This window comes from Rhinopithecus bieti, unplaced genomic scaffold (genome assembly GCF_001698545.2).
Source record: "Rhinopithecus bieti isolate Rb0 unplaced genomic scaffold, ASM169854v2 scaffold_5022, whole genome shotgun sequence".
In the NCBI taxonomy this organism is placed as follows: Eukaryota; Metazoa; Chordata; class Mammalia; order Primates; family Cercopithecidae; genus Rhinopithecus; species Rhinopithecus bieti.
The window spans coordinates 2,324,719-2,350,182 of record NW_016804965.1 but is presented as its reverse complement, the minus strand read 5'-3'; the positions used below and the strand labels follow the sequence as shown (position 1 = coordinate 2,350,182).

Here is a 25,464-nt window from a genome sequence, read left to right as displayed (position 1 = left end):
GGAGAATGGTGTAAGCCCAGGAGGTGGAGCTTGCAGTGAGCTGAGATCCGGCCACTGCACTCCAGCCTGGGCAACAGAGCGAGACTCCGTCTCAAAAAAAAAAAAAAAATTATTTCTTCTTTCTGCCCACACTGTTGCTGTTTCCCCAGCTTTTTGGATTAATCAATTTAGTTATTTTTATTCTCTGTTATTTAATTTCAGAAGCACTCAGGGCTATACATTTTCCTCTGAGAATGATTTAGGATGCTTCTCATGTTTTTATAAGTTTTATTCTCATGTCATTAATTTTTAATGTTCTGTAATTGCCATCTTGATTTCCTCTTGGACTCCAAAGTTATTTATTTAGAGTAGCCAAGCATGGTTTCTTACATGGTAACTTGAACTTTTATCATAGTCCTTTTTTCTCTCTCTCTCTACAGATACTTTTAGGGAAGACAGACAGTAGTTTGGGGAGAAGGAGGAGTGATGTGAGGTGGTCAGCACACTTTCTTGCCCATACAGTTTCCCTCATCATATACCTCCCTGTCAGCTCTAATACTACCCTTCAAGGGCAGCAGTAATGAGGTTTCATAGACAAAAGAAAATATCTCCTTACCATATCATGACTGGAGTCTCAGTTGCACATCACTTGCGTTGTTGTATAGTCATAGTATGTGTGCTAAGTAAATGCTTTTGGAGGAAGTCAATGGAAAGAATAAATATTACTAGAATTATACACAAAAAAATCACCCAAAATATCCTTTTCTTATAACCTGACAATAATGCTAAGTGATTCAATTGCGCACATTGGAAAATAAATCTTAAAAGAGAAAAATATTGATCATTACAGTTAAAGTTCTTTTTCCAAATCCAACTATGTATTTGGATTTCATTATTTATAACGAATAGAAAGTTCACTATTTATAATTCTGGTAAAATTCTTTGCAAAGGACTTGGTTTTGTAATACAAGTACTTCTTAAATGGTCAGTTTTGACTTTTGTTAGTTTAGTTATCTTAGGATCCTTTCCCAAGACAGGCTACCCATGTTAGTATCAGCTATGTAAAGACATGGGGAGCTCTTTTCCCCAGGAGAAATCTCTGGCAATTTTTGCTGCTTCTCTGCAATTCATCTTCAACAGTGTTTTCCCCAAGTGAGTCTACGCAATTTCTCTAGTCACTACACAGTCTGTGCAATTTGAAAATTCACCTACATGCATTAACTCTCCTTGCTATCTTGATAGGATAGTTTTGCCTAGCACTGACCAGTTTGAAAAGCAAATATAAACAAACAACTAGCAGGTTTTTGTTACTGCTATTGCATTTGGATGCTACACTAGGTAGAACAACATCGTCAAATATGTTTTAAGACGAGGTTACATGCTTTTATTATTTACTAGCCAGTGCTGATAGCAGTAATTGGGGTCACTGGACTACTCAATTCAGGAGGCTTCCAGAAAACCACATGGACATTTTGCACATGTCATTACAATCGTAGAACTCAACCTGAAAAATTTTTTTGTTAAGTCAAGGTAGTTGTACAGTGCCAAGAGGCTAGGTTTTGCTATCAGACAGCTCTAGATTTGAAATCTGCCTCCTGCTAGCTGTGTGACATTCTGCAAGTCACATAATGCTAATGATAACAATAACAATACTACTGCTAATAACAACATAACAGCGTTAGACTGTCAAACAGGCATCTAGTGGTTACCAAATGTTAGGCAGAGTTTGCTTAATATTGTTTATACCTACTCTCTTATTTAACTCTCATACAAATCTGAGACAAATACTATTATCATTTTATAAATGAGTAAAAACAAGAAAATACTTCAACTACACACAGTTAGCATATATGATCTGTGGCAGGAACCCACTATTCTATCTCCAGATTTCAAGATTTTAACCATAGTCAACTGCCTTTCTGAACCTCAGTTTCCTAATCTGCACCGTAAGTGCAAAATAACTATCTCGTAGGGTCAGGAGGAGGAGCAGGGATCTCACAGTTACTGCTTCTAAAACTAGTCATTTATCATTGCTGCTGGTAGTGTTGCTATTATATAACCTTTAGTCAATTTCTAATAGGAAGGATATATGAATACTTTCTTCTTTGCACTCATGTTTTTAGGAATAGAGCTAAGCCCTACTCACTTAGGAAAGGCTGTTAGTATCTCTAGTTTCAGCAGGGCCAATGAACAGGGTCAACTAGTGACTCAAGCACCCCATATGTGACCATCTGCAAGCCTGCCTAGAAATACAGACTCTCCAGTAACCTGCTTTCTTTGGTAAGATAATCAGTTCTTTCCTTTGGAGCTATGGGGAGTTAGGCATGAATCTGGGACCATGGTCCGAGATACATTCTGTGTCTTTTTGCTTCTTCCCACAAACAGAAGATCTTTCCCGCTGGTGGTTCTACCTGTCGTTCTTCCTGGGATTTTGCCCAGTCAACTTAAGGGAGCTATCTGACCCTATAGCATCATATGACTTTTTTTTTTTTTTTTTTTTGAAATGGAGTCTCACTCTGTCACCCAGGCTGGAGTGCAGTAGCACGATCTCAGCTCACTGCAACCTCCGCCGCCCAGGTTCAAGCAATTCTCCTGCCTCAGCCACCCGAAGTAGCTGGGACTATAGGCATGCACCACCATGCCCAGCTAATTTTTCTATCTTTAGTAGAGACGAGCTTTCACCATGTTGGCCAGGATGGTCTCAATATCTTGACCTTGTGATCTGCCTGCCTCGGCCTCCCAAATTACTGGGATTATAGGCGCGAGCCACCGCACCTGGCCAGCGTCATATGACTTCCTAAAGGCTACTGCTAACCAAGCATCTTAATGCAAAACACCTTGTCCAAAGCAGCAGTCTGTTTCAATGGCCCTGACTTTAGTAGCAGTCCCTTCTTAAACACTAACAGCTAACTGAGAGCAGTGTTCTAAAGCATCAGTGGCTACTTAATTGTAAGCTTAAAGGCTGGATATGTAATTATTAAAGATATATGCTTACGTTATAGAAATACTTTTGGACCACACAAAGAGTATGGAACAGTCGCCATCCAAAGCCTCCCAGGCACGAGGCGATGCTTGTGCAGAAAGACCAGGACTGACGAGACAACCTCTAATCTGCAGGGGACAATCTGCTGGTTGTCACCCAGTCATCTCTGTCCCCGCAACATATGGACAGGCAGGGGATGGACAAAGCTACATCTGGAGCTCCTTCTGCTCAGTGCCCTGCAGCCATGAAGGCTCCAAACCATGGCACATATGAAAAGTACTTAGTGTGTTACACAGTTAAATACCTCCCAGGCTAAAATGTCCCAAGCAGCTTTTCTTAACATATGGACCCAGGTCTTCCTTCATCAGAATCACCTGAGTGACTGATGAACATGCAGATTCTTGTGCATATTTGTCTATTTATCAGTTCATTTGGCTCCCTTGATAGCATGGAAGCCCTGGAGAGTAGAAGCTGTCTCGTTTACCCTGCTACCCCAGTTCCTACAACACTGCTTGGCACTCAGCAAGTGTGCAATAAATATTTGTGGGATGAATTAATTCCGGGGTCCTATGCTGACCTACTAAATCAAAATCCCTAAGAATGGGGCCATGCATTTTAAACAGGGACTTGGGTAATTATTATGCTCACTAAATTTTAAGAACCAGCATTCTAAGGTAATTCGGCCAATTCTAAAATAGAGAAAAAGATGGCAAATTTCCTCCCCCAAGGCCTCCCTATTCACTATCTGGTCAGACATTAAGGTAAACATATTACTAGACTTAGGTTAAACTTTCCCTTCTAGTCATATTCCTCCAGCAAATGTTTATCTACCACCTGCCATATCTCAGGCTCTGCGTCCTAAATAGACAAAACAAATATAGGTTTGGAAGGCAGAGTGTCCAGGAGAGACTAGAGCCACCCCCATTTCTTTCCAATCTGCCAGAGGTGCATGAGTTGATGGTTTGACAAGCCTACTCCCTCCTCCTGCCCAAATCTCGCTGATATAGGAAAGAAACAGACTATACGTTCATTACTGTTTTCCCAGCAGGTTTGGATAACACCTCTGGTTCATGAAAGTCAGATGTGATCTTGAAAGATTTATTTTATCTTAAAATAATCCAACCTTTCCAAACAGGTTTCCTATATGTTTGGCACCTTTGAGTTTGTTTTGTAAGCTTAGATTATATTTCTAGTTACTCCCTGGACTTTTACCGCTATTTGATCTTGGGCAGTCACTTCTCCTCTCAGGCTGTTGCCTTATTTGAAAAATGAGAAGGTTCAACTAGAATCAGGCATGTCTTGGAGCCCCTTCTAATTCGAATGGACTCCTCAGTGCCATCTTAATGCCTTACACTTAATAAAATGTTAGGTATGATATGATTTAATGAGCAAATAATGATTGTTAAGCTAGTCTACTCAAAATTCTCCCAAGCAAAGGTGTTTAACTTGTGGTAAACTTGGGTAAAATTCAAGATTTGCAAAAAACAATTTCTAAGAGTTCTCATTCTCAATTTTCTTGTTTACCTGCAAAAACACTATGGCAATTTAATGTGCTTTAAACTTTATGTGAAAGGTAAAGATAATACCCACATTTTCTCAGAAATTTGAACATTTTGTTTATATCAGAGCAGGAGCAAGGTGCTTTAGTACAGCCTGATCTGATCAGGTTGAAAATCACTGCTTTAAGGGATGCATTTACCTGCCTGGATGAGGCATGACTATCATTTCTGACACGTTTTGCAGACTCCTGACCGTATTATGTTGTTCTCCGTAGAACGATTACCATGACCCTCTGCTGTGCACAGAACCTTCTTATTAAGTCATCCTCTTAATTCAGTTAAAACAAGCCTGATTTGGAGCAAAATGTTTGGCAATGAAAGGAGAGTTCAGAAAAACCTTTTTATTCCAAATCTTTTAATAAACCGACCTGCAATTTCACATACCATTGAAACAGCAGGAACAGAAAATCCATTCTGAAACATCTGGATGAGCTACCTAATGACATTCCAAGTGCTAAAAGCATAAAGAAGGCCAAAAATTCATGGGCTCACGTTTCAAACATCCTTTCAACCCTAAAAATGCTTTTCCTAAAACAAAAACACAGATACTGCTTTGCTTACTATTGTAATGATCGTGGTACGGGAGGCAGAGAAACATTCTTTAAGTCAAAATAGCTCTCTGGAGGTTGCTAACATGGCCAAATGCATCCTTCCTGGAAACAGTCAAGCAGTTGTTTTCACCAAGTATTGTTATCAACAGTTTAGGGTTGGACTTTACTCTCCTACGGCCACTTACATTGTAAAGATGATGAAGCAAATTATTCAAAGCAAACTGTATTTATTTTTCCTTCCAGAGGGAAAATGATCCCATCTGATCTTGAAAGAAGGATTCTTGAAGCCAAACAGAAAGTAAGTTTCTGCCAGGATCTTTATCCAGCCCATATTTCTATTTTCATCCAGCAGAGAACAAAGTGTGTTTTGGTTTTATTTTTAAAAAAGGATCCAAACCTCAATTTCCCAGATTTAATGAGAATGTAGAATTCTGCATCCAGTCACTATTTATTTCTCTGGATTATAGGCTCTGCTTTAGAAAAGTTTAAATTGCTGAATAAATATTACATACAGAGATACAGTGAGAGTTTCCAAAGCATTTGTCTTCCTAAGTACTGAGGGTTAGCATGAAACACACATACATTTGAAAGAGTATTTTCGGAGGCAGGGAAATAGCAGAATGCTAATGCAGTATGTGAGGGACTCTGGTGCGGTTCTTCAAAAGGGGCCAGTTTTTCCTGTCTAGGTGCATGATGTTAGCATTGGCTCTCCAGACATCTTATTTTGCAGGAAGCAATTTAGAACTCTTTTTAGAAGTAACAAGTTCTGAATGCCTGGCCAAGATTCCCAAAGCTCTAGAAAGTCATTTACAACCTGGAATGGCTCACAAATCAGAGAATTTGTTTCTAGAATTCTCTGTTTACCATTTGGTAGATATAATCTACAGTTCCTGATTTAATAAGATACACATGCATTTTATTATTAGGAACTCAGAAATCATTATTTACGTTCATATGCCCTTACTCGTTTGGTTTTGGTTTACTAAGTGCAGGCAGCAGCAGCAGGTTTCCCTCCTTCTTGTGCAGGTACTAGGACTACTTCCAGTAACATCAACTACAAGATTAAACCTTTGCTGCCACCTAAAGACTGACACCGTAACATCACATTCTATAGACAGGACAGAGTCCTTATGGAATGAGGGACTATGGCGATCCTGTCTGTGGCATTCTCCTGCCTTCTTCCAGCCTGTTATTTCAATCAGTTTTCATTTAGCCATGGCCAGAGAGACTGAGGACTAGTTAGACGGATAAAAGTCATGGCTTAGTATTTTAGCTCCTCCGTGCTGAAATGCCAAATGAATTATCTGGGCATTTTCCAAATAGGAATAATGGGCTGGTCAAAGCTACTTCTCTTCATTCTCCTGCCTACTCACTCTAGGGGATTTATGAAGTTCGGAGGCCTCGGTGTGAATAAGGAACACTTGAAAGTGAGCAAAGGGGGTTAAAAGGGCCAGAAAGTCTACCGGGAATATATACATGTATCGGGGACATCCCTTGACAGCCTCTGGGTTCACTACAGCTTCTTCTGAGAATCGAAATGTCTGTTCTTATAAGACACAGTCAGGTCCAACAGCATGGCCTAGAGAACTCAGATTCCAGAGAGTGAACATCAATTTGTCGCAGGCCTCGGGATGTCAGTAACTCTTCTGCTACTACCCCAAATTCAGACGAGTCTGTTAAGGAGAGAATTCCCATTGCTTCGAATCAGCTTTTTAAAAGAACCCTTGACTCTGTTTCCCATGATTTGGGGCTTTCTCGTTTGCACAGGGATTTGTTCCTTTCCTCGTGAGTGCCACAGCTGGAACCACCGTGTATGGAGCATTTGATCCGCTCTTAGCTGTCGCTGACATTTGCAAAAAGTATAAGATCTGGATGCATGTGGATGTAAGTATCCCATAGGGACTGGCCACTAAAATGTCCTTGGATGTTTTTCATCTGGTATACACGAAGGAAATTTCTTTTCTTTTTTTTTTTTTTAACTTGATCAGCTTATTTTCAGAGTGGTGATATTAAAGCTTTTAAAGATGGCTGAAGCAAATTAGCACACAACTCACGCAGTACACACCATGCACCAGAAGCATCCCGAGGCTGATTATACCTTAATGTCCCCAACATGGTAATATTTGTATTTCTATAATCAGTACCCAAGCTGACCACTTTGTTCTCAATTCATGGAGCCATTGCATTCATGGAGTAATATAACCTACGCACACAGTCCCACTCTTCCTCACTTACCGGAATGGTCAAAAGAGTAAAAAGGAGTTGCATTTATGTAGGAAACCCAGAGAATTAAACAACAACAACAACAACAACAACAACTGAAGCTCAAGTTAGATATTCCTATATTTAGAGGAAAATAGGCTTGACAACTTCCTCCTAAATAAGGACCACCAAAGTTCCAATTCTTTAGCTTGGTCAGCTAAGAAGATAGATTATATTTGAAACGTTTTGACTTCAGGCCTTGTCACACTAAAAAATAATGAAGGTGTTCCCTCCAGAACATTTTCCAATGAAAAAAAATGTGTTAAGTTTTAGGACTGAAGGGATTTAAGTTTACATTAGTATTACTCCAAGTGTGGTTTGAAGATTAGCTGCCACCTGCAAACTATTAGTGATCCATATGAGATAAAGAGTTTGTGCCAAACCATTATCAATCACAAACCATCACAAACTAAGCGCGATGCTTGGCTCAGCTGATAATTTTTTCATTGCAAGACTTTCTCAATGAAGGAAGGCATAAGTTGATGTTCATTCGAGCGCAAGATCCTTATATTGTCATGGGCCAGCACTGGGTCTAAGCCAGGGCTATAACAATGATCTAGCCCTGGCTAGATCATTTTGGCTTTATAATAATTATTCAGACCAAATTAATGCTCTTTTTTTTTCCTTTTTGAGACAGAGTCTTGCTCTGTCACCCAGGCTGGACTGCAGTGACGTGATCTCAGCTCACTGCAACCTCTGCCTCCAGGGTTCAAGCAATTCTCCTGCCTCAGCCTCCCGAGTAGCTGAGATTATAGGCGTGCGCACCCATGCCCAGCTAATTTTTGCATTTTTAGTAGAGACGGGATTCTCCATATTGGCTGCTCTCAAACTCCTGACCTAAGGTGATCCACCTGCCTTGGCCTCCCAAAGTGCTGGGATTACAGGCGTGAGCCACCGTGCCCGGCCTCATTAATGCTCTTTTCTTTAGGAGCAGAACATTTCCACAGACTTAGCATTTCCATTATTCCAGAGTATTCCTGCAAAGCAATCACCCATCTTCTTTACTCTGCCTGATTCACATGTGAGTCGTTCATTGGGCTACCAGAGCCCCTTTCATTTTACGTATGAGGACACTGAGAAAAGACTGAACCGCCCAGTGCCATTAGTGACCTGGGCCTCAGGACTGGAAACCCTGTTAGGCCTTGCTGGCTGATTCAGGAAGAGGATTACCTGACAACTTCAAAAATGAGAATGTCTGTGTGTCCTGAGCCAGCAGAAGCTATGGGCCATTCCTCTGGGTCTCCTACTTAAATTAGAACTAGGGAATCTTTTAACCAGTTTTATTAGCTTTTCTTTGAAACATACCAAGTTTACCACTTACTCTTATTAGCTTTAACATTCATACATTCTATAAAGTAGAAAGAATCTTAAAATAGTACACGTTTGGAATATTAGATAATTTTTCAAAGTGCAAAAGAACTGGGCCAGGCGCAGTGGCTCATGCCTGTAATCCCAGCACTTTGGGAGGCGGAGGCAGGTGGATCACCAGAAGTCAGGAGCTCAAGACCAGCCTGGCCAGCATGGTGAAATCTCATCTCTACTAAAAAGACAAAAATTAGCCAGGTGTGATGGCGGGTGCCTGTAATCCCAGCTGCTTGGGAGGCTGAGACAGGAGAATTGCTTGAACCCGGGAGGCAGAGAGGTTGCAGTGAGCCAAGATCACACCATTGCACTCTAGCCTGTGTGACAAAAGCAAAACTCTGTCTCAAAAACAAAACAAAACTAAAAAAGAACTGAACTTACAACAAAAGGTGGGGGGAAGCAATTATATCAAAAAGGAATTTTATAATCCCTTTAAAATTATCCTAGAATTAATTGTACACACAGAGGAAAGAAAGTTAATACTTCCAAATTAATCTCCATCTTGACATTCTGTTTTTAAAGGAGATTACTACACCAATTCAAATCTTCAACATTGATCAAGTACAAAATTTTAAGATGTGTTCTAATTGCTTAGCTAATTAACTGGTATGAATCTTTGCTGCTTGTGGATTTTGGGTGGGGGTTTTTTGGACCCAGAAATTATCCAAAATCACACATCAGTGAAATAGAGTTATGAAGCCACTTCCTATTTCTGGAATCATTTAGACTTGTCAAAAGAGTTTTCCCTGCAACCTGGAAGCTGTTTAATGCCCCTCCTGCCCATCTTCTCTGCCTTACACTGTGGGGACCACAGGGTTTCTCATTCTGAGAACATGACTTCACGAGGACTAACAGTGCCGGTGATAGGTTTGGGAGAGGGTCTTTCTCCCTCTCCTGTGGACCAAGAACTATGCCTCCAAGGTGGCTCCTTACACCCATATAAATGTGGGATGGAGTCTGGAGACCTTAGAATGGCCCTTCAGTGTAAACTCTGAAGGTTAGTGCCAGAAGAAGGTGGTCAACTTCCTAAGTGGCCTGGGGTCAAGGAGATCATTTTCACCCTAAGAGACTCTCATTAGTCTGGAAGACACCAGACTATAGAAATCTAGGCAATGACAAACTGCTACCATTTTCCTTGTATGATCTTTTTTCAGGCAGCTTGGGGTGGAGGATTACTGATGTCCCGAAAACACAAGTGGAAACTGAGTGGCGTGGAGAGGTATGTTGCATTTTTCTTATTAACAACATAAAGTGTTAAAAGCTAACTGTGAAACACAAATTACAATCAATTTCCAGGAACTCTTGGAATACTGAGTGAGCTCACTCTATTCAGTGCTTTTGTTCCTTACCTTATGTGATGTTACATTCATGAATATGGGTAAATAACAGAAAAAGCAAATATGTAAATATTATGTGTAAACAACAGAAAAATCAGAATACACATCAAGTGACCCAGGTAGAATGTCTTCCAGACATAGAGATTCCTATCTAGGGTCTATTCCTGGGATCTCTGCACCAACCACAAAACTTGTTTAAAACCTGCAGGCAACCCACGTTTTTCTAGGGAGAAGATTTATAGCTTTCATGTTTCATAAAAGGATAATATCCACTGCTTAAAAAAAAAAAAAAAAAAAAAAAAAAAACAAATAATTTTGCAAAGCAAATAAGCACCTTATAACTTATCAGTGTTGAAAGTTTTGGCTTGGGGTCTAAGATTGCCAGTTCACTTAAAGTGAAACATACTAGCAATAGCCTCATCTCATGGTTTCATTCCCGGAATAACCTTCCTCCGACACAGCTCCGACTGATGCTGCAGAGCACCTTTTATTTAGAGCCTACGCAGAAGACTGTTGAGAAATGCTGAAAAACACAAAGGCAGTGGTATCTGATTAGCATAAAGCACATTCAGGTCCAAAGAAAAGAGAAAAACAGAATGCAAAATACAGGCTCTGGTTCTGAACCACATGCAAGGGGAGCCCAGTTCTCTCATCACAACATGGCAGGTCAGACACAGTGGTGAGCTCTGACACTCCAGGCGACCAAGAAAGCCTGAATTCATCAGAGACTGCCAAATGCCCACCATCCCCTGCCAAGTCCCCAGATGCTGCCCAGCAAAAGCGTCACACTGGCTCTGCCACTAGACATCTTGGCACAGTTTCTGTTCCAGGACAAGGAGAGACGCTGATGGAGCGCAGAAGCACTTGTGAGCCCTGGGCATGCGGAAGGCCCAGGCCAGAGTGGCTGCGTAGGGTGTGTGATGTGACACCCGGGCCTAAAACGCACAGAGAACCCGTGAGTGTGGAAAGAGAGGGGTAGGGTGACTGGGCTGGAGTCAAGAGCGTCCCGCTGAATTAGTGGAAAGAAAGCAAAAAAGAGTTGGGTTATACCAGCTAAGGCCCATGTCAGAAGGGTCACTGTCCCTGAGTCTGATGGCCGGGGTCAGGGCCTGGCCTGGGCACAGCTGGGTTAAGGCACCTGGAGCCCCCCAAGTTCTGATTGCAGGGCCCCATTTAGACGCTGGTGGATGAGGGTAGGTGTGTCTCCCTCCCAGAGTCAGCCAGTGCCAGGCCTCTGCTCTTGGACCCTTGGGGCTTCTCCCAGGCTTAATCCCTTTCCACCATGAAGATCTGCAAGAATGCAGAAACTTAAGGAAGAGGCAATGAAGTAAACAGAGAGAGACAATAAAAGAGAGAGAAAGAGAACAACTTGAAAGGTGCCTGCCCGCACGATCAGAACAAGAATTAAATTCATGTGCTTTCAAGAGAGGTGGCCTGTCTACAGGTCTTTCTCTTCTGTGAGTTTCTGACTGGCACAAAAAGTCTGTTACTTTACCTTTGATGCCACCTGCGACTGCACGTGCTGAAAGTCCTGGCACATCTTCCACTTAAAAACTCACTAAATTACCTACCCTGAGCCTTAGAAAAATAAACACCCACACGATTCTGTACCAAAGACTATTATTTGAGAGCAAAGCTTAGAACGTTCATCAGGGAACACAGAGTTCCCTTGTACTGCCACAATTCTTGAAACTGTACTGTAACTAAACTTTTCAAATGGAATAACCATATATGAAGTCCTAAAAATGAGGGGGCTACTGGTGTTCCACTCTGAGCAGAATCCCCTTAGCTACCCATTTACCCGAGGATACCCCTCTCTCACTGACTTATTAGCAAAAGGCATACTTTCTAAGTGAATACAGTTGGAAGACCAGTGGAAACCACTTAATGTGTATGGCCACAAGTTTAAGAAAGAAATGTGTCTCACTTAGGGAATGACATGTTTTCAAGCTCCGCAAACCAAAGTTTAGAACTCACTCTAAAAGTAGAGGAAATCCATGGTCAATTCTTGTCCCCAAATCCAGAGGCTCCTTCGTAGTCACAGGGGATCTGAATGCCATTCTCACACAAAATGGCACAAGGGGACCGGGCACAGTGGCTCTTGCTTGTAATCCCAGGTCTTTGGGAGGCAGAGGTGGACGGATCATTGAGGCCAGGAGTTCAAGACCCACCTGGGTAACAGAGTGAGACTCCATCTCTACAAAAAGATTTTTTTTTTTTTAATTGGCCAGGCATGGTGGCATGCATGGCTGTGGTCCTAGCTACTCAGGAGACTGAGTGAGGCAGGAAGATCACTGGAGCCCAGGAATTCAAGGCTACAGTGAGCTATGATGGCACCACTGCACTCCAGCCTGGGCAACAGAGTGAGACCCCATCTCTAAAAAAATTTAAAAAATAAAAATAAATAAATAAATAAATAAATAAAATGGCACAAACACCTGGACCCCTGACTGGCATCCCCTTTGAGAACCAACCAAATACTCAGAAAACAGCTCTCTTCCTTGCTAGCACTGTCAAAATGCTGCTGAGAGGGTATGCCACAAGCCCTGAGACTCCAGAGCATGACTCTGTGTATTGTCCTTTTATTTCTTTTTCTTTTTATTTATTTATTTTTGAGGTGGAGTCTCACTCTGTCACCCAGGCTGGAGTGTGGTGGTGCAATCTTGCCTCACTGCAACCTCTGCCTCCTGGGTTCAAGCAATTCTCCTGCCTCAACCTCCTGAGTAGCTGGGGTTACAGGTATGCACTGCCATGCCTGGCCAATTTGTTTGTTTGCTTGCTTGCTTGTTTGTATTTTTAGTAGAGATGGGATTTCACCATGTTGGCCAGGCTGATCTTGAACTCCTGACCTCAAGTGATCTACTCGACTCAGCCTCCCAAAATGCTGGTATTACAGGCGTGAGCCGCCGCACTGGCCTCTGCATCATACTGACTGGTCTTTAGTCCCTCCTGCCCACAGGCTGCTGCTTACCGTAATCATCCTCTGATGTGTTCCACTCTCAAGGCTTTCAGTCCCAGCTGAAGGTGCTGGTGCAGTTTCTGCCGCATCACCAGTTACCCTCACGCCCGCCCTGAGAGCCAGGCGTTCAGGATTTAATTCAATCATTGCTGAACCTCTGTCATATGCAAGTCATAGCGCATGGCACTGTGTGGGTGCAAAGACGGGTATGATATAAAGCCTATCTTCAAGGAGTTTAGAATCTAGTGGAGAAGATTGTCAGTGAACAGTGGATTAAAATTCAAGGCAAGGAAGCAAAGACTGGAGAGACAGACATGGAAGCTGATCGGAGAGCACAGAGAAAGGAATGGTTCCTTCTGTGATTACAGAGAGGTTTCGCCAAGCAGAGCAACATTAGAGCTGAGCATCATGGCATACAGGGTACTTCATCAGGCAGAAATGGAAAAGGGCATTCAGGCTGAAGAGACACGCAAGTGTGAAAGTGCACAATGTCTTGGAGAAAGTTCAAACAAGTTTGGTTGGAGGATGACATGGTTTCACAGCAGTGGCCAGGTCATGGAGGGGAGGTACAGAAGTCTTGGCCAGCCCCCAGGGCCTTCCCACAGAGCCAGGTCAGAATCCACGGGGGTTCTTTCCGCGGAACATAGATCCCTGAGCTGGGAGTCACTGCTGTGTGGCTGCCATTATGCGTGGAGATTATCAGATTCCTTGGGGGGACAAAACGCATCGAAAACCTTTGCTGCAGGAGCCCTAGCAGGCTTTGAGCAGAGGTGCAATGTGATCTCACCTGTGTTCTGGCATTAACTCCGCATTAGAGAGGAGATGGGAGCCAGGGACAGACTGGAAGCTGTTAAGCTCTTAGGAACGTCCAGGTGCAGGACAGGAGAGAAGCTGAGTGTGACCTAAGCTGTAGTAGCAGAGAAGGAAGTAAGTGGATGGACCTAGGAGACGGGGAGAGAGAACTGTAAGGGGCAGTATCAAGACAGGGGAAGAAAAGAGTGAAACCAAGGACGACAGTGAGGTTTGGAGGCTGGAGGCCTGGAAGGAAAGTGGTGCCAGGCACACAGAATATAGAGGAGAAAGAATCAATCTAGAAGGTTGAGCAGTAGAGAGTGGGGCCTATGGATTTGAGGCACAAATAAGAGCACAGGGAGCTGTCTTACAACAGCCCTGTGGGATTCAGTTCTCTCCAACTTATACAAACTGCAGAAGCCACATGACTGAATCCCACAGCAAAGTGTTTTAAAATGAACCTGAGGCTGTTTTTTTTGTTTTTTTTGTTTTTTGCTTTTAACAAATTGCCAACATTTCTTAAATCAAGGCCATGTCATCGAATCAATCTGCAGGGCTTTTTGCCATCTTTTTTTGCCATCTTTATGCCTCTGAGAGAAAGGTGGGACAGAGAATTCAGTGACAGGTGGTTGTGAGCCTTGGCAGCTTCTCTTCTGAAAAGACAAATAGGCCCCCGCGTAGAGATAAACACCACAGTCAGACATGGAAGACAGCTGTTTTTCTCTCCCATCAGGCATTCTTATTGACAAAGCTGAGTTTATCAGAGTTAGACATCTAGCCGTAGAACATGATGGAATGTATAGAATGGCTGTGTGTACATACGTGCACAGTGTCACCAAATTCACAAATGACGGAGATGAAATCCATAGCAAAAGCCAACCTTATTTAATGCTCACTGCCTGTTAAGCACAGTTCTAAGCACTTTACCTAAATATTTATTACTATTCTCCTTTTCTAGATGAGGAAATCTAGGCACAGAGAGGTTAAGTAACTTGCTCAAAGTCACACAGCTAGGAAGTGATGAAACCTGAATGAAAACCCATACTATCTGGCTCCTGAGGGCTTCCCCCTTAACTATTATGTCTGCTTTATAGCCTAGGGTCCTGACTCCAGGGTCATTCTACAGAGCAAGGAGATATTTTCTTGGAGGGAACTTTTAGTACCTCAATGCTGTTATTATTCATTAAGTCATTTAGTCTTCTCTCCAGGGGTAGTTATCTGACCATGAACTACCTTTGCTTCTAATTCCTCAATTGCATTCATAAATGTATCTGACAACCAGTGTCAGAGCCAGAGAAAGACCAGAAGCTGAGCTAGACTATTCGTTGGCTCAGATAAGATCCCCAGGCCAGTGAGCGCTCTGACTGACTGACATGCCCTTCATCAAATGAATGAATGGGGTCTTTCCTAGCTTCTCATTTTTTCCCAAGGCTGTCACACCCAGAGAGGTGGGAACTGGGTGAGCCCATGTCCGTCGTACAGCCAGACGGGGCAGCAATCCATGGCTCTCTGGAGGCAACTGCCACGGGTTATTCTACTGTAATACTTGCCTTCCTCCTTTATGCCACTCATGGAACTCCACTGCCAGGGCCCCTCAGTCTCTCTGGAGACAAGCGCAGAGGCTCATCTTACCCAGTAAATGTATGAAGTGAGCCATGGCATTCACAATGGGAGCAGTCGCTTTTCCCAGAATCAAAAGAGGAGCACAGTGGAAGTGCGGAAGAGAAGTCACAGAAGTTAAACAAGGTCACAGAGATCATACTGAAAGAATCTGGGGCCTTAAAAAATTAAGCAAGATTTAACAAAGTGAAGCAAAGGGAGATGGTGTTCCAGGAAAAGGAAATAGCATAATAAGACCCAGCAGTATGATAATAGAATTCTCTGAGAACAAAAGATAATCTGGCATGATGAAATGGATAAAGAAAAGGGAAGAGGCACAAGGCCTAAGGCGTAGCTGGGGCTTGCCCCAAGGGCTGCAGGAGCCATACCCTGCAGTTTGGAATTTGGGCTGGAGGTGAAAGAAAACTGTCAGTGATTTCAGAGGAGGAGAGGGCCATAAACAGAGATCGAAAATAATTCTGGTGCCAAGTGAAGGATGAAATGGAGACCGAGTCAGTTACAACACAATTGCTGAATCCAGATTAAAATAATGAGAATTATTATTAAAGGAATCTGAACCAGGACTACAGCTCAGACTTTTGAAATAATGTAAATCCCTGAGCAGGGAATCTCTGCTGTGTGAGCCACTGTTACTGATGAGAGAACATCAAATTTCCCCAAGGTGTGAGGCAAAAAAAGACGGAACTCTCCCCTGCTGTGGGAGCCACAGCACATCTCATCTGCAGTCTGGAAAGAAAATAACTCTGGATTAGGAAACAGATGGAAGCACGGGCCTCGCCAGAAGCTACTACGAGGAAAGGACGCATCTGAGAAATTTGGGCATCAATTGATTAGAAAGGAAAAATTGAGTTAAGCGTGAAATGAGCCCTCTCTTTGAGCTCCAGGCCACTGCGATAGCAAGGACCATAGAGGTACAGGAGGCCGCCGCCCTCACTGGCCAGGTGCTCTGGCCATCACTGGCCGAGGGAGAGACTCTGGACTGGATGATCCCAATGACTCTAAGCTGTGCCCTGAGACCACCGTGGAGGCAGGGTGCATGTGGCCACTGGAGCTGGGGCACGCCACATGGAGACCCACACCCTCACCTGCTATTTCTGTGGACAAAGAAAAGTTGCAGTGTGAGCTCCGAAAAACTGAGACAGGTCTCAGTTAATTTTGAAAGTTTATTTGGCCAGGGTTGAGGACTCATGCCTGTGACACAGCCTCAGGTGGTCCTGACAACATGTGCACCGGGTGGTCAGAGCACAGTTTGGTTCTATGCATTGTAGAGAGATACAAGACATTGATCAACATATGTAAGATGAACACTGGTTTGGTCTGGAAAGTCGGGACAACTCAAAGTGCGGAGGGGCCTTCCAGGTCATGGGTAGATAAGAGACAAATGGTTGCATTCTTTTGAGTTTCTGATTTGCCTTTCCAAAGGAGGCAATCAGATATGCATTTATCTCAGTGAGCAGAGGGGTAACTGAATAGAATGGGAGGACAGGTTTGCCATAAGCAGTTCCCACCCTGACTTTTCCCTTTAGCTTAGTGATTTTGGGGGTCCGAGATATTTTCCTTTCACACATCTTTAAGAGTCTACTTTGTGTTTACTAAATACAGTGTCGTGGGAGCATGGGATGGGGGAGAGGGTTGAAAAATTATCTATTGGGTACAGTGGTCACTATTTGGGTGCTGGGTACACCAAAAGGCCAGACTTCACCACTACGCCCTATAGGCATGTAGGAAATCTACACTTGTACCCCCTCAATCTGTTTAATTTTGTAAATTAAAATAAATAAATACACTTAGTGTCCATCTGGATTCTGAGAAACGTACCAAGAAACTGAAGCTCGGTTGCACGTGCCCTGAGTCTGTCAGGGTGGAGTGCCACCCGCTTACATGATTTGTTTATTTTAGGGCCAACTCTGTGACGTGGAATCCACACAAGATGATGGGAGTGCCTTTGCAGTGCTCTGCTCTCCTGGTTAGAGAAGAGGTATGTCTCTCCTGACTCTGTGTCCCAGTTCGCGCGTGGGTTTGACTGTCTTTGTGCGGTTAACTTTCTCTGGAAATGTCAGGATCACCGGGTCTTCTCTATGGTGCTACTCACATTCCCCAGAGAGCCCTTTCTAGATTCCTGTCTTCAGGGTGAAGGTCTGGTGCCTAACGGGGAAGAAAGGGTAAGAGGACCTCAACTTTCAGAACATAAACTTTGACCTAATCTCCATGTTTTCAGTATGATATCCCTTTCCTCAACTGTTCCTGCATTCCCCCAATCCAGAGACCCTCTATGTCACTCTCTCAAAAAATTAAATTTCCAGGTTTTTTTCTGGAATCTGAGAGATCATTTTTCCTATATAAGAAATATACATGATATAGGATTCAGGTTAGTGTTGGGATCCAGGTCCATAACATGTATATGTATGTGTGCGTGTTCTATCTCTCATGATTACAGTCTATCTATTTAATATTTAAAGCCATTATTCAGAGTGTAAGGAAGCTGCATCCTTATTAACCAGAAAAGAGGAGCGGCATCAACGAGCACTTTCATTCAAGATGGTTCTGTTGACCAGGCCTAGGGCCGTTCTCAGTAGGTGAGCACTGTTGGTCAAGGCCACTGCGTCTCCCTTCCATGACGCCAGGCAGGACTCATACTTCCTCACTCCCACATTTTTTTGCTGATGAAACCCAAATAAGGAGTTTCAGATGATCCCCATTAAATTTTATCTTCTTAGCATTACTAAAGCAACCCCAGATTAAAAGAATTTTTAAATGTTGATCTTCATTTACTTTTTTTTTTGTTTGTTTGAGACAGCGTCTCATTCTGTCACCCAGGCTGGAGTGAAGAATGGTGCGATCTTGGCTCACTGTAATCTCTGCCTCCTGGGTTCAAGTGATTCTCATGCCTCAGCCTCCCAAACAGCTGGGACTACAGGTGCCCACCACCACACCTGGCTAATTTTTGTGATTTTAGTAGAGAGAGGGTTTCGCCATGTTGGCCAGGTTGGTCAAGAGCCCCTGGCCTCAAGTGATCCGTCCACCTCAGCCTTTCAGAGTGCTGGATCACAGGCATGAGCCACCGTGCCCAGCCAAATATCTATCTTCATTTACTTAAAAATACTTTGCTTTTTTTCTAATTATACAGTTAACACACTATGTCAGAAAGTTGAGGCAGAACAGAAAATATAAATAAATTTAGAGTCACCTCAAATTTTTATAACTTAGGGATAACCATTATTACCATTTTTAATATTTTCTCCCACAATTTTTTCTAGAAATAAATATATTTAAAATGTATAAATATATATTTATAATAAAATTGCTGTCATCTACCTCATATACCTCATATATACACGTTGATTATTCTTTATCCTTTGCACTATATTATGAGCATGATCTTCCAAAACCTGATTTGTAATGGCCTCATATTATTCTGTCACATAATTCAATGAACCATATCTCTATGGTTAAAATATTAACCAATGTTTTACAGAGTGACTTGATAGAATCCTTAAACATACACCTTTGATCACATTCCTGATTATTTTCTCAAAGTAGACTCAAAGTGGGATTGCTGGGTCAAAGAGTGTTACTACTCTGTGGTTGGTTCTTAATACCTCCTGTTGTCAACTGCAAATTTACACAGCATGCCTTCTGTGTCTTCATCAGTAATAAAAATATGGACACAGGATTGAAGACAGAAACTTCCCCTCAAAATGAGATGAATGCAATGGAAAATACCCTTTTGGACTGGGTTTTCATCAGTTAAAAATACAGTCCAATGTATTATCATCTGCCCTAGCTCATGCAAACCTCAGCTATAATTATCTCAAAGGAGAAAATAAATTTTTGTTATTTAGATTTCAACCAGATGTTTTGATAGTGGCTCCCATCATGTCCTTACAGACCAAAAGGGAAATGTGAGCCGGAGGAAAATAGAAAGATTTGGAACTGATTAGATGACTGCATCGGAAGGACCTACTGACTGGCAATTTGATGTTACCCAGGATAGAGCCTATGGCTTGGTACCTAACCTGTACCATTCAGAATATTCACGGACTGTTTGAGTAAAACATAGAAGCTGATTAATGTTTCAGATGGGAGGAGACTAGGAGGTAGAGTAAATGTGTGTAGGGATGGAATCAGAATACAAGATGATTTTTACAGACTGGACCAGTGAGCCACATCCAAAAAGGGACGTTGTTATTGGAGATCATTGTAAGTCTCTGCCCTTAGGTCTGTGTATACTGTGGTTATATTTTGATTGGACAAGGAAGGCTTGTTTCTACAGCTAAATTGTTGGACTTGTGAAAAAGGCAAAGGATGCTAGCTCTACAGGGTCAACAACGAGTCAAGAGAAAAATGCCACACAAAATACATTGATGAGATACAGGAAGTGGAGTTTCAGCTTGAGAAGGTGGTGGTCTCCCACTCTCCTCTAGCTAAACCATACCTGAAGTGCTCTGCTTAGCTCTGTACCAAATTGTCCATGGGGTTCCATCAAGCTAGATCCCAAACTGTGGGGACCAATTGGTAAACGTGTCAGAGGGATGACTGAAACAACTAAGGATGTTTAGCCTAGGGAGGAAAAGAAAAGAAAAGGGCTGAGAGGAGGATGGCAGCCTTTACCATTTAGAGGACTCTCAAATGGAAGAGACTGGGGTTTTTGTTGAGGCTTTGGGGAGCTGGTTTAGTAACACCAGGTGGTAGGGATTTGATGGCAAGATCAGAACACCCTGCAATTTTAGGTCTGTCTTGGGTTCAATAAAAGGAACACTTCTAAAAATTAAACTGTCCAACAGTAGGAATAAATTAATAAGGGGAGGTGATTAAATAGAGAGATTGGACAGCCACTTATTAGAAAGGGTGTAGAAATGATTCCTTTATTGAGTAGGAATAAATGAGCTCTAAATTCCCTTACAAATCCAAGAGTTATGATGCTCTGACAGCATTTCTTTTATTGGCATCCAAGGAACAGTGCTGTTCCATAAGATGGTAGTAAGTGTTCCCCAATAAGAGTTCTTAGTTTTAAAAAGGCTGGGATATATTGGTTTAGAGTTAAAAACAACTTACATTATTTCAGGGCTTATCAGGGCCCTCAATAGGCTGATATGTATTGCAATATCTAAAAAGAAAGACTAGATGATACAGAGTTTCCTACATTTATTTGAGCATGGGAATCTCTTTATGTACAGCAACTATTAATGTGTTTTAAAACACATTAGTTTGGGACATGATGGTCTGTAACCTTTTCATGTCTCATGGCTGAGAACCAGGACATCATCTCACTAAGGCCTTCTGTAGGGAAAACAGCCTCACTTTTGCTTGTCATGTTGTAGTACAATAATAAGACTGCGGCTGTCCAGCTTTTTTTTTTTTTTTTTTTTTTTGAGTGAGACGTGGTCTCTTTCTGTCGCCCAGGCTGAAGTGCAGTGATGTGATCTCGGCTCACTGCAACGTCCACCTCCCGGGTTCGTGCCATTCTCCTGCCTCAGCCTCCCAAGTAGCTGGAACTACAGGTGCCCACCACCAGGCCCGGCTAATCTTTTGTATTTTTAATAGAGACAGGGTTTCACTGTGTTAGCCAGGATGGTCTCGATTTCCTAATCCCGTGATCCACCCGCCTCTGCCTCCCAAAGTGTTGGGATTACAGGCATGAGCCACACACCCAGTCGTCCAGCTTTTTTAGGGCTCACGTGTTTTTGAGTTATTTTTTTCTATCACAGTAGGAATAGGTCTGATCCTTTCAGCATTCCACACTCTCTGAGGTGGTCTTCCTTAGTATTGAGGCACCAGTGTGTGAGCTTGCATGGCCAGAGGAATAATGGCACAAAGTTTCTGTGACCATGAAACCAAATAAAAGCGAGTGTTGCAAATTTTCACGATATTGGTCTTCAAGTGAATTTTCTTTTTCGAGTTCAGTATATTTCTACTGATCTAATACAAATACATCATATTTAATTTTTCTTATTCTGAAAAATAAGGAATGGATTCCAATATATGTGAAACCTAAACTACAAGGTAGAGTCCAGTTCTGTCGTCTACCATTTCAACACTCCGTCTTTCAAAACCAAATTAAAACTGTAATTGCATTGCATTGTGTTTTAGTGTGGACAGTTTTCAGAAGTGTTCTCACTTCTAACTTCAACTAAGTGATCACACTTTAGTCTTGTCTTCTTTTGTCATGAATCACAAAAGAAACAAAACCAAATGCCAAAGCTTTTGTGAAATCACAATTAGAAGAGAACAAAATCGTCAGAGGCATCCAGTGGTTCGTGACAAATTGAAACACGGGGTTTTTAGTGAAGAGACTGGCAATACTATTTTAGTCGGAAAACATGATTCAGTCACTATTCTATGGAATAATTCAATCACTTTGCCACCCATTTCCATAGTAAGGTTACAGTGCTAGGACAAATGAATGGCCATTGACGATGAGACTTTCCACTTAACTGTCTCAAGGAATTGAGCATGCGAATGCAGCACTGAAACTCTAATCGCTCTTGAGAGAGGAACATGACATTTGAAAGATTGGTTATTTAAATTCATCTCAAAATTGCAATGTGTGTGTGTGGTTTTTGTTTTTTGTTTGTTTGTTTCTTTTTTTTTTAGATTTCAGCATATAAAAATGATAGCAATGAGCTGTCTTAAAAGCCATGATTTCCAAAGGGAGCTCAAACTCCCTAACAGCTAAATGATAAAGTACTTGAACTAGATATGGATAGAAATACTAGAAGAACCACACTAATAATATTTCACAAAACCAAAGAGTTTCCAAAATATTTTAATCACAATGAAACCAGAATAGTATGATGTTCTCCCAAAGAAGGAGAACATTTAAATATAAATGTGTACTCTGATTATGATTTTTATTTATCAGTTGATTTTTACAAATGCCTTCTCTTAAAAGGGAGAGTAAAAGTATAAACGTGTCCTTGCTAACCTCCATGACATTTGACCCTGAGCCATTGATCCCACAGAGTTGACCATTACAACAACCTAGACACTCCTGTCCAGAATTCTTTTTTTCATTTTGTTTTCTTTCTCTAAGATATGCAATGTCTCTTACTTTCATTTTTTTCTTATTAATTTTTACCAATATAAATCTAATGAGTAATCAGTAGAATTTCCTAAATTTTCTCTTCTCTCTTGTAGGGATTGATGCAGAATTGCAACCAAATGCATGCCTCCTACCTCTTTCAGCAAGATAAACATTATGACCTGTCCTATGACACTGGAGATAAGGCCTTACAGTGTGGACGCCACGTTGATGTTTTTAAACTATGGCTGATGTGGAGGGCAAAGGTGAGTGTGTATGGACCAGCTAAATGACAACTAAAAACAGAACCTTTATCTGGTCACCCCTATTATGAAATGTCAAAAAAAGTGATTTCCAAATTGAAATTCCTTACCCAAGATTTGCTTTCTCTTTTTGTTTTTGAGACGGAGTCTCTCACTCTGTCACCCAGGCTGGAGTGCAGTGGTGCGATCTTGGCTCACTGTGAGCTCCACCTCCCGAGTTCACATCATTCTCCTGCCTCAGCCTCCCAAGTAGCTGGGACTACAGGCACGTGCCACCGTGCCTGGCTAATATTTTTTTCGTATTTTTTAGTAGAGATGGGGTTTCACCATGTTAGCCAGGATGGTCTTGATCTCCTGACGTCATGATCTGCCTGCCTCGGCCTTCCAGAGTGCTGGGATTACAGGCGTGAGCCACTGCGCCAGGCCTTGCTTTCTTTAAACTTAACATCTAAATACCTTCATTCAACATGAGGAAAATGTACACATATGTAACAAACCTGCACGTTATGCACATGTACCCTAGAACTTAAAGTATGATAAAAAATAAATTAAAATAAATATATAAATAAATATCCCCATATTTTCCTGATTCAGGTCTCCTGTACCCCAGGAATGACTCTACCTTAAGGAAAATACATGGATAGGAANTTAGTAGAGATGGGGTTTCACCATGTTAGCCAGGATGGTCTTGATCTCCTGACGTCATGATCTGCCTGCCTCGGCCTTCCAGAGTGCTGGGATTACAGGCGTGAGCCACTGCGCCAGGCCTTGCTTTCTTTAAACTTAACATCTAAATACCTTCATTCAACATGAGGAAAAATGTACACATATGTAACAAACCTGCACGTTATGCACATGTACCCTAGAACTTAAAGTATGATAAAAAATAAATTAAAAATAAATATATAAATAAATATCCCCATATTTTCCTGATTCAGGTCTCCTGTACCCCAGGAATGACTCTACCTTAAGGAAAAATACATGGATAGGAATCATTCCTAATCCTATCAGCCTGGTTTAATTACTGTTGAGACAAAGGGTCTTTTTGTTTGTTTGTTTCCGTATAATTGTATATTTTACATCATGGGATTATATAGAATAAACAATTTTGTGTTAAAAAAATGTAATCAAAACCATTGTTTGTTTCTTTTGTAGCCAAATTGGTTCAAATGCTCACTCATCTAGAAAACAAATCCATTTTGCTTTATATAGCAGAACACCTTGAATTTTAACAGGTGTTTATTGTTATTGTCATTGGTTTTGTCTACTAACGTGGTTTTACCCAGTGATTGATGAACTGGGTAGGTGAATGCGATCTGAAAGCATAGGTTTGGAGAACAAAAAAGAAAAAGTAAAAAGCCCACCATGATAGCTTATTTTTTGACATTTCAAGGGATAACCTCTAGTTACAAAGCTTTTTCCCCCTCATCTCCCGAAATACCTACTCACTTCCTTTTATGTAGGTTCTGTGTTTCCCTCTGAATTTAACTGTAGGTGATCCCTCCTATTTTCAGCAAGGAAAACTCACCAACCAACAGTGTGCAGGACTTGCTTGGATCTAACTGTAGCCTTCCGGGAGCCTACGTTTATGTTTAAATGTAAGCAGGCTGGATAGGTCAAAGATTTTATTTTTAATTTTGACCAGATTCTTAACTTAAAGGTCACAAATTAGTGCCTGCCCAGCCAGTTTCATTTATCTCCTGCAGGAGATAAATAGACAGAGCTAGCTGTATATACTGTAGAAGCTCAAATGCAAAAAGAGGATTCGAGGAAACCTGACGTAAGAAAGTGAGAAAGGGAGAAATTAAAGGTGTCAACCTTAATAACAGAGAGAGTCTCTCTAAAAGAAAAGATGTTGATTTGGAAATAAAGCATTACAATGGGAATACATATGCCATAGTAAACTGTATGCAAATTCAAAGGAGGTAAAGGAAAACAAAAGTTTTTAAAGGAAGAAATGTGGAAGATTACATAATTGTTTTGAGATAAATATCCTTGGCTACAAAGATCAATAACAAGGGTGATGCAGTCTGAGGCTGGATAGGCAATTGCTAGGCAGATGTCTTTGCAGAAGTATTTTTTTGTGTGTGTAAGGTTGTGGTGACCTTTGAGCAAGGTTGTAATTTTTGCAGTCTTCTGTGACAGTTTTTGTTATCTGGTATACAAGGCATGAGAACCCTCTCTTCATGGTTTTCCCTGGCTCTATCTATCAGGGTTTTCTTAACATTCGTGACTCCATTTTGATTCTAATGGTGTTCACAAGGGAAAGCTGGGATACCACGAGGTCCTTTATGTTTGGTGGAGAGGATATACATTTGGCTCTTAGGTGTGTAAATAGCCTACTTAAAGACGTAACATGCTCTGTCCCATAAGAAAATGCCAATAACTTGGTCAGCAGGAGTGAAGTATACCAGGATAAGACCAGTGAATGGGTTCTTCTGCAAGTCTGTGTAAAAAGGTAGGAACCTTGTCCACGGCAATGAATTCCTTATGCTTTTGTTTATAATTTTTTTTAAAGTAACCTAAATTACTTTAAGCAGCTTAGATGATGGGGTTCTTAACAAGAAAAGAGGGAGTTTTGAGTGAAGCAATGCAATCCACAAGTATTTTATGGAATCTCCTTTAAGTCCATTCTGACAAAAAGATGCAGTTTAAACAGAAAGATGGTCTTGCTTAATGAAGAAGTAACTCTTGGGTGGTTTCCAGGGATGGCTGGACTGTACATCCTTCAGGGAAGCCTGCTTAATGGTGTTTACTCCAGCAGAACTTTTTTTAC

The 25,464-nt window shown here is 41.7% G+C and overlaps 1 protein-coding gene across 1 annotated transcript in view; it reads left to right on the top strand.

Annotated features, from left to right (window-relative positions):
* Positions 1-25,464, top strand: part of GAD2 (glutamate decarboxylase 2) — an 88,930-nt gene that overhangs the window by 47,828 nt on the left and 15,638 nt on the right. Inside the window, exons 9-13 of the mRNA XM_017870798.1 lie at positions 5,316-5,370; positions 6,840-6,956; positions 9,851-9,915; positions 17,304-17,382; positions 22,542-22,691. Coding sequence (XP_017726287.1) covers positions 5,316-5,370; positions 6,840-6,956; positions 9,851-9,915; positions 17,304-17,382; positions 22,542-22,691 — 466 coding nt within the window. The remainder of the gene's footprint in view (positions 1-5,315; positions 5,371-6,839; positions 6,957-9,850; positions 9,916-17,303; positions 17,383-22,541; positions 22,692-25,464) is intronic.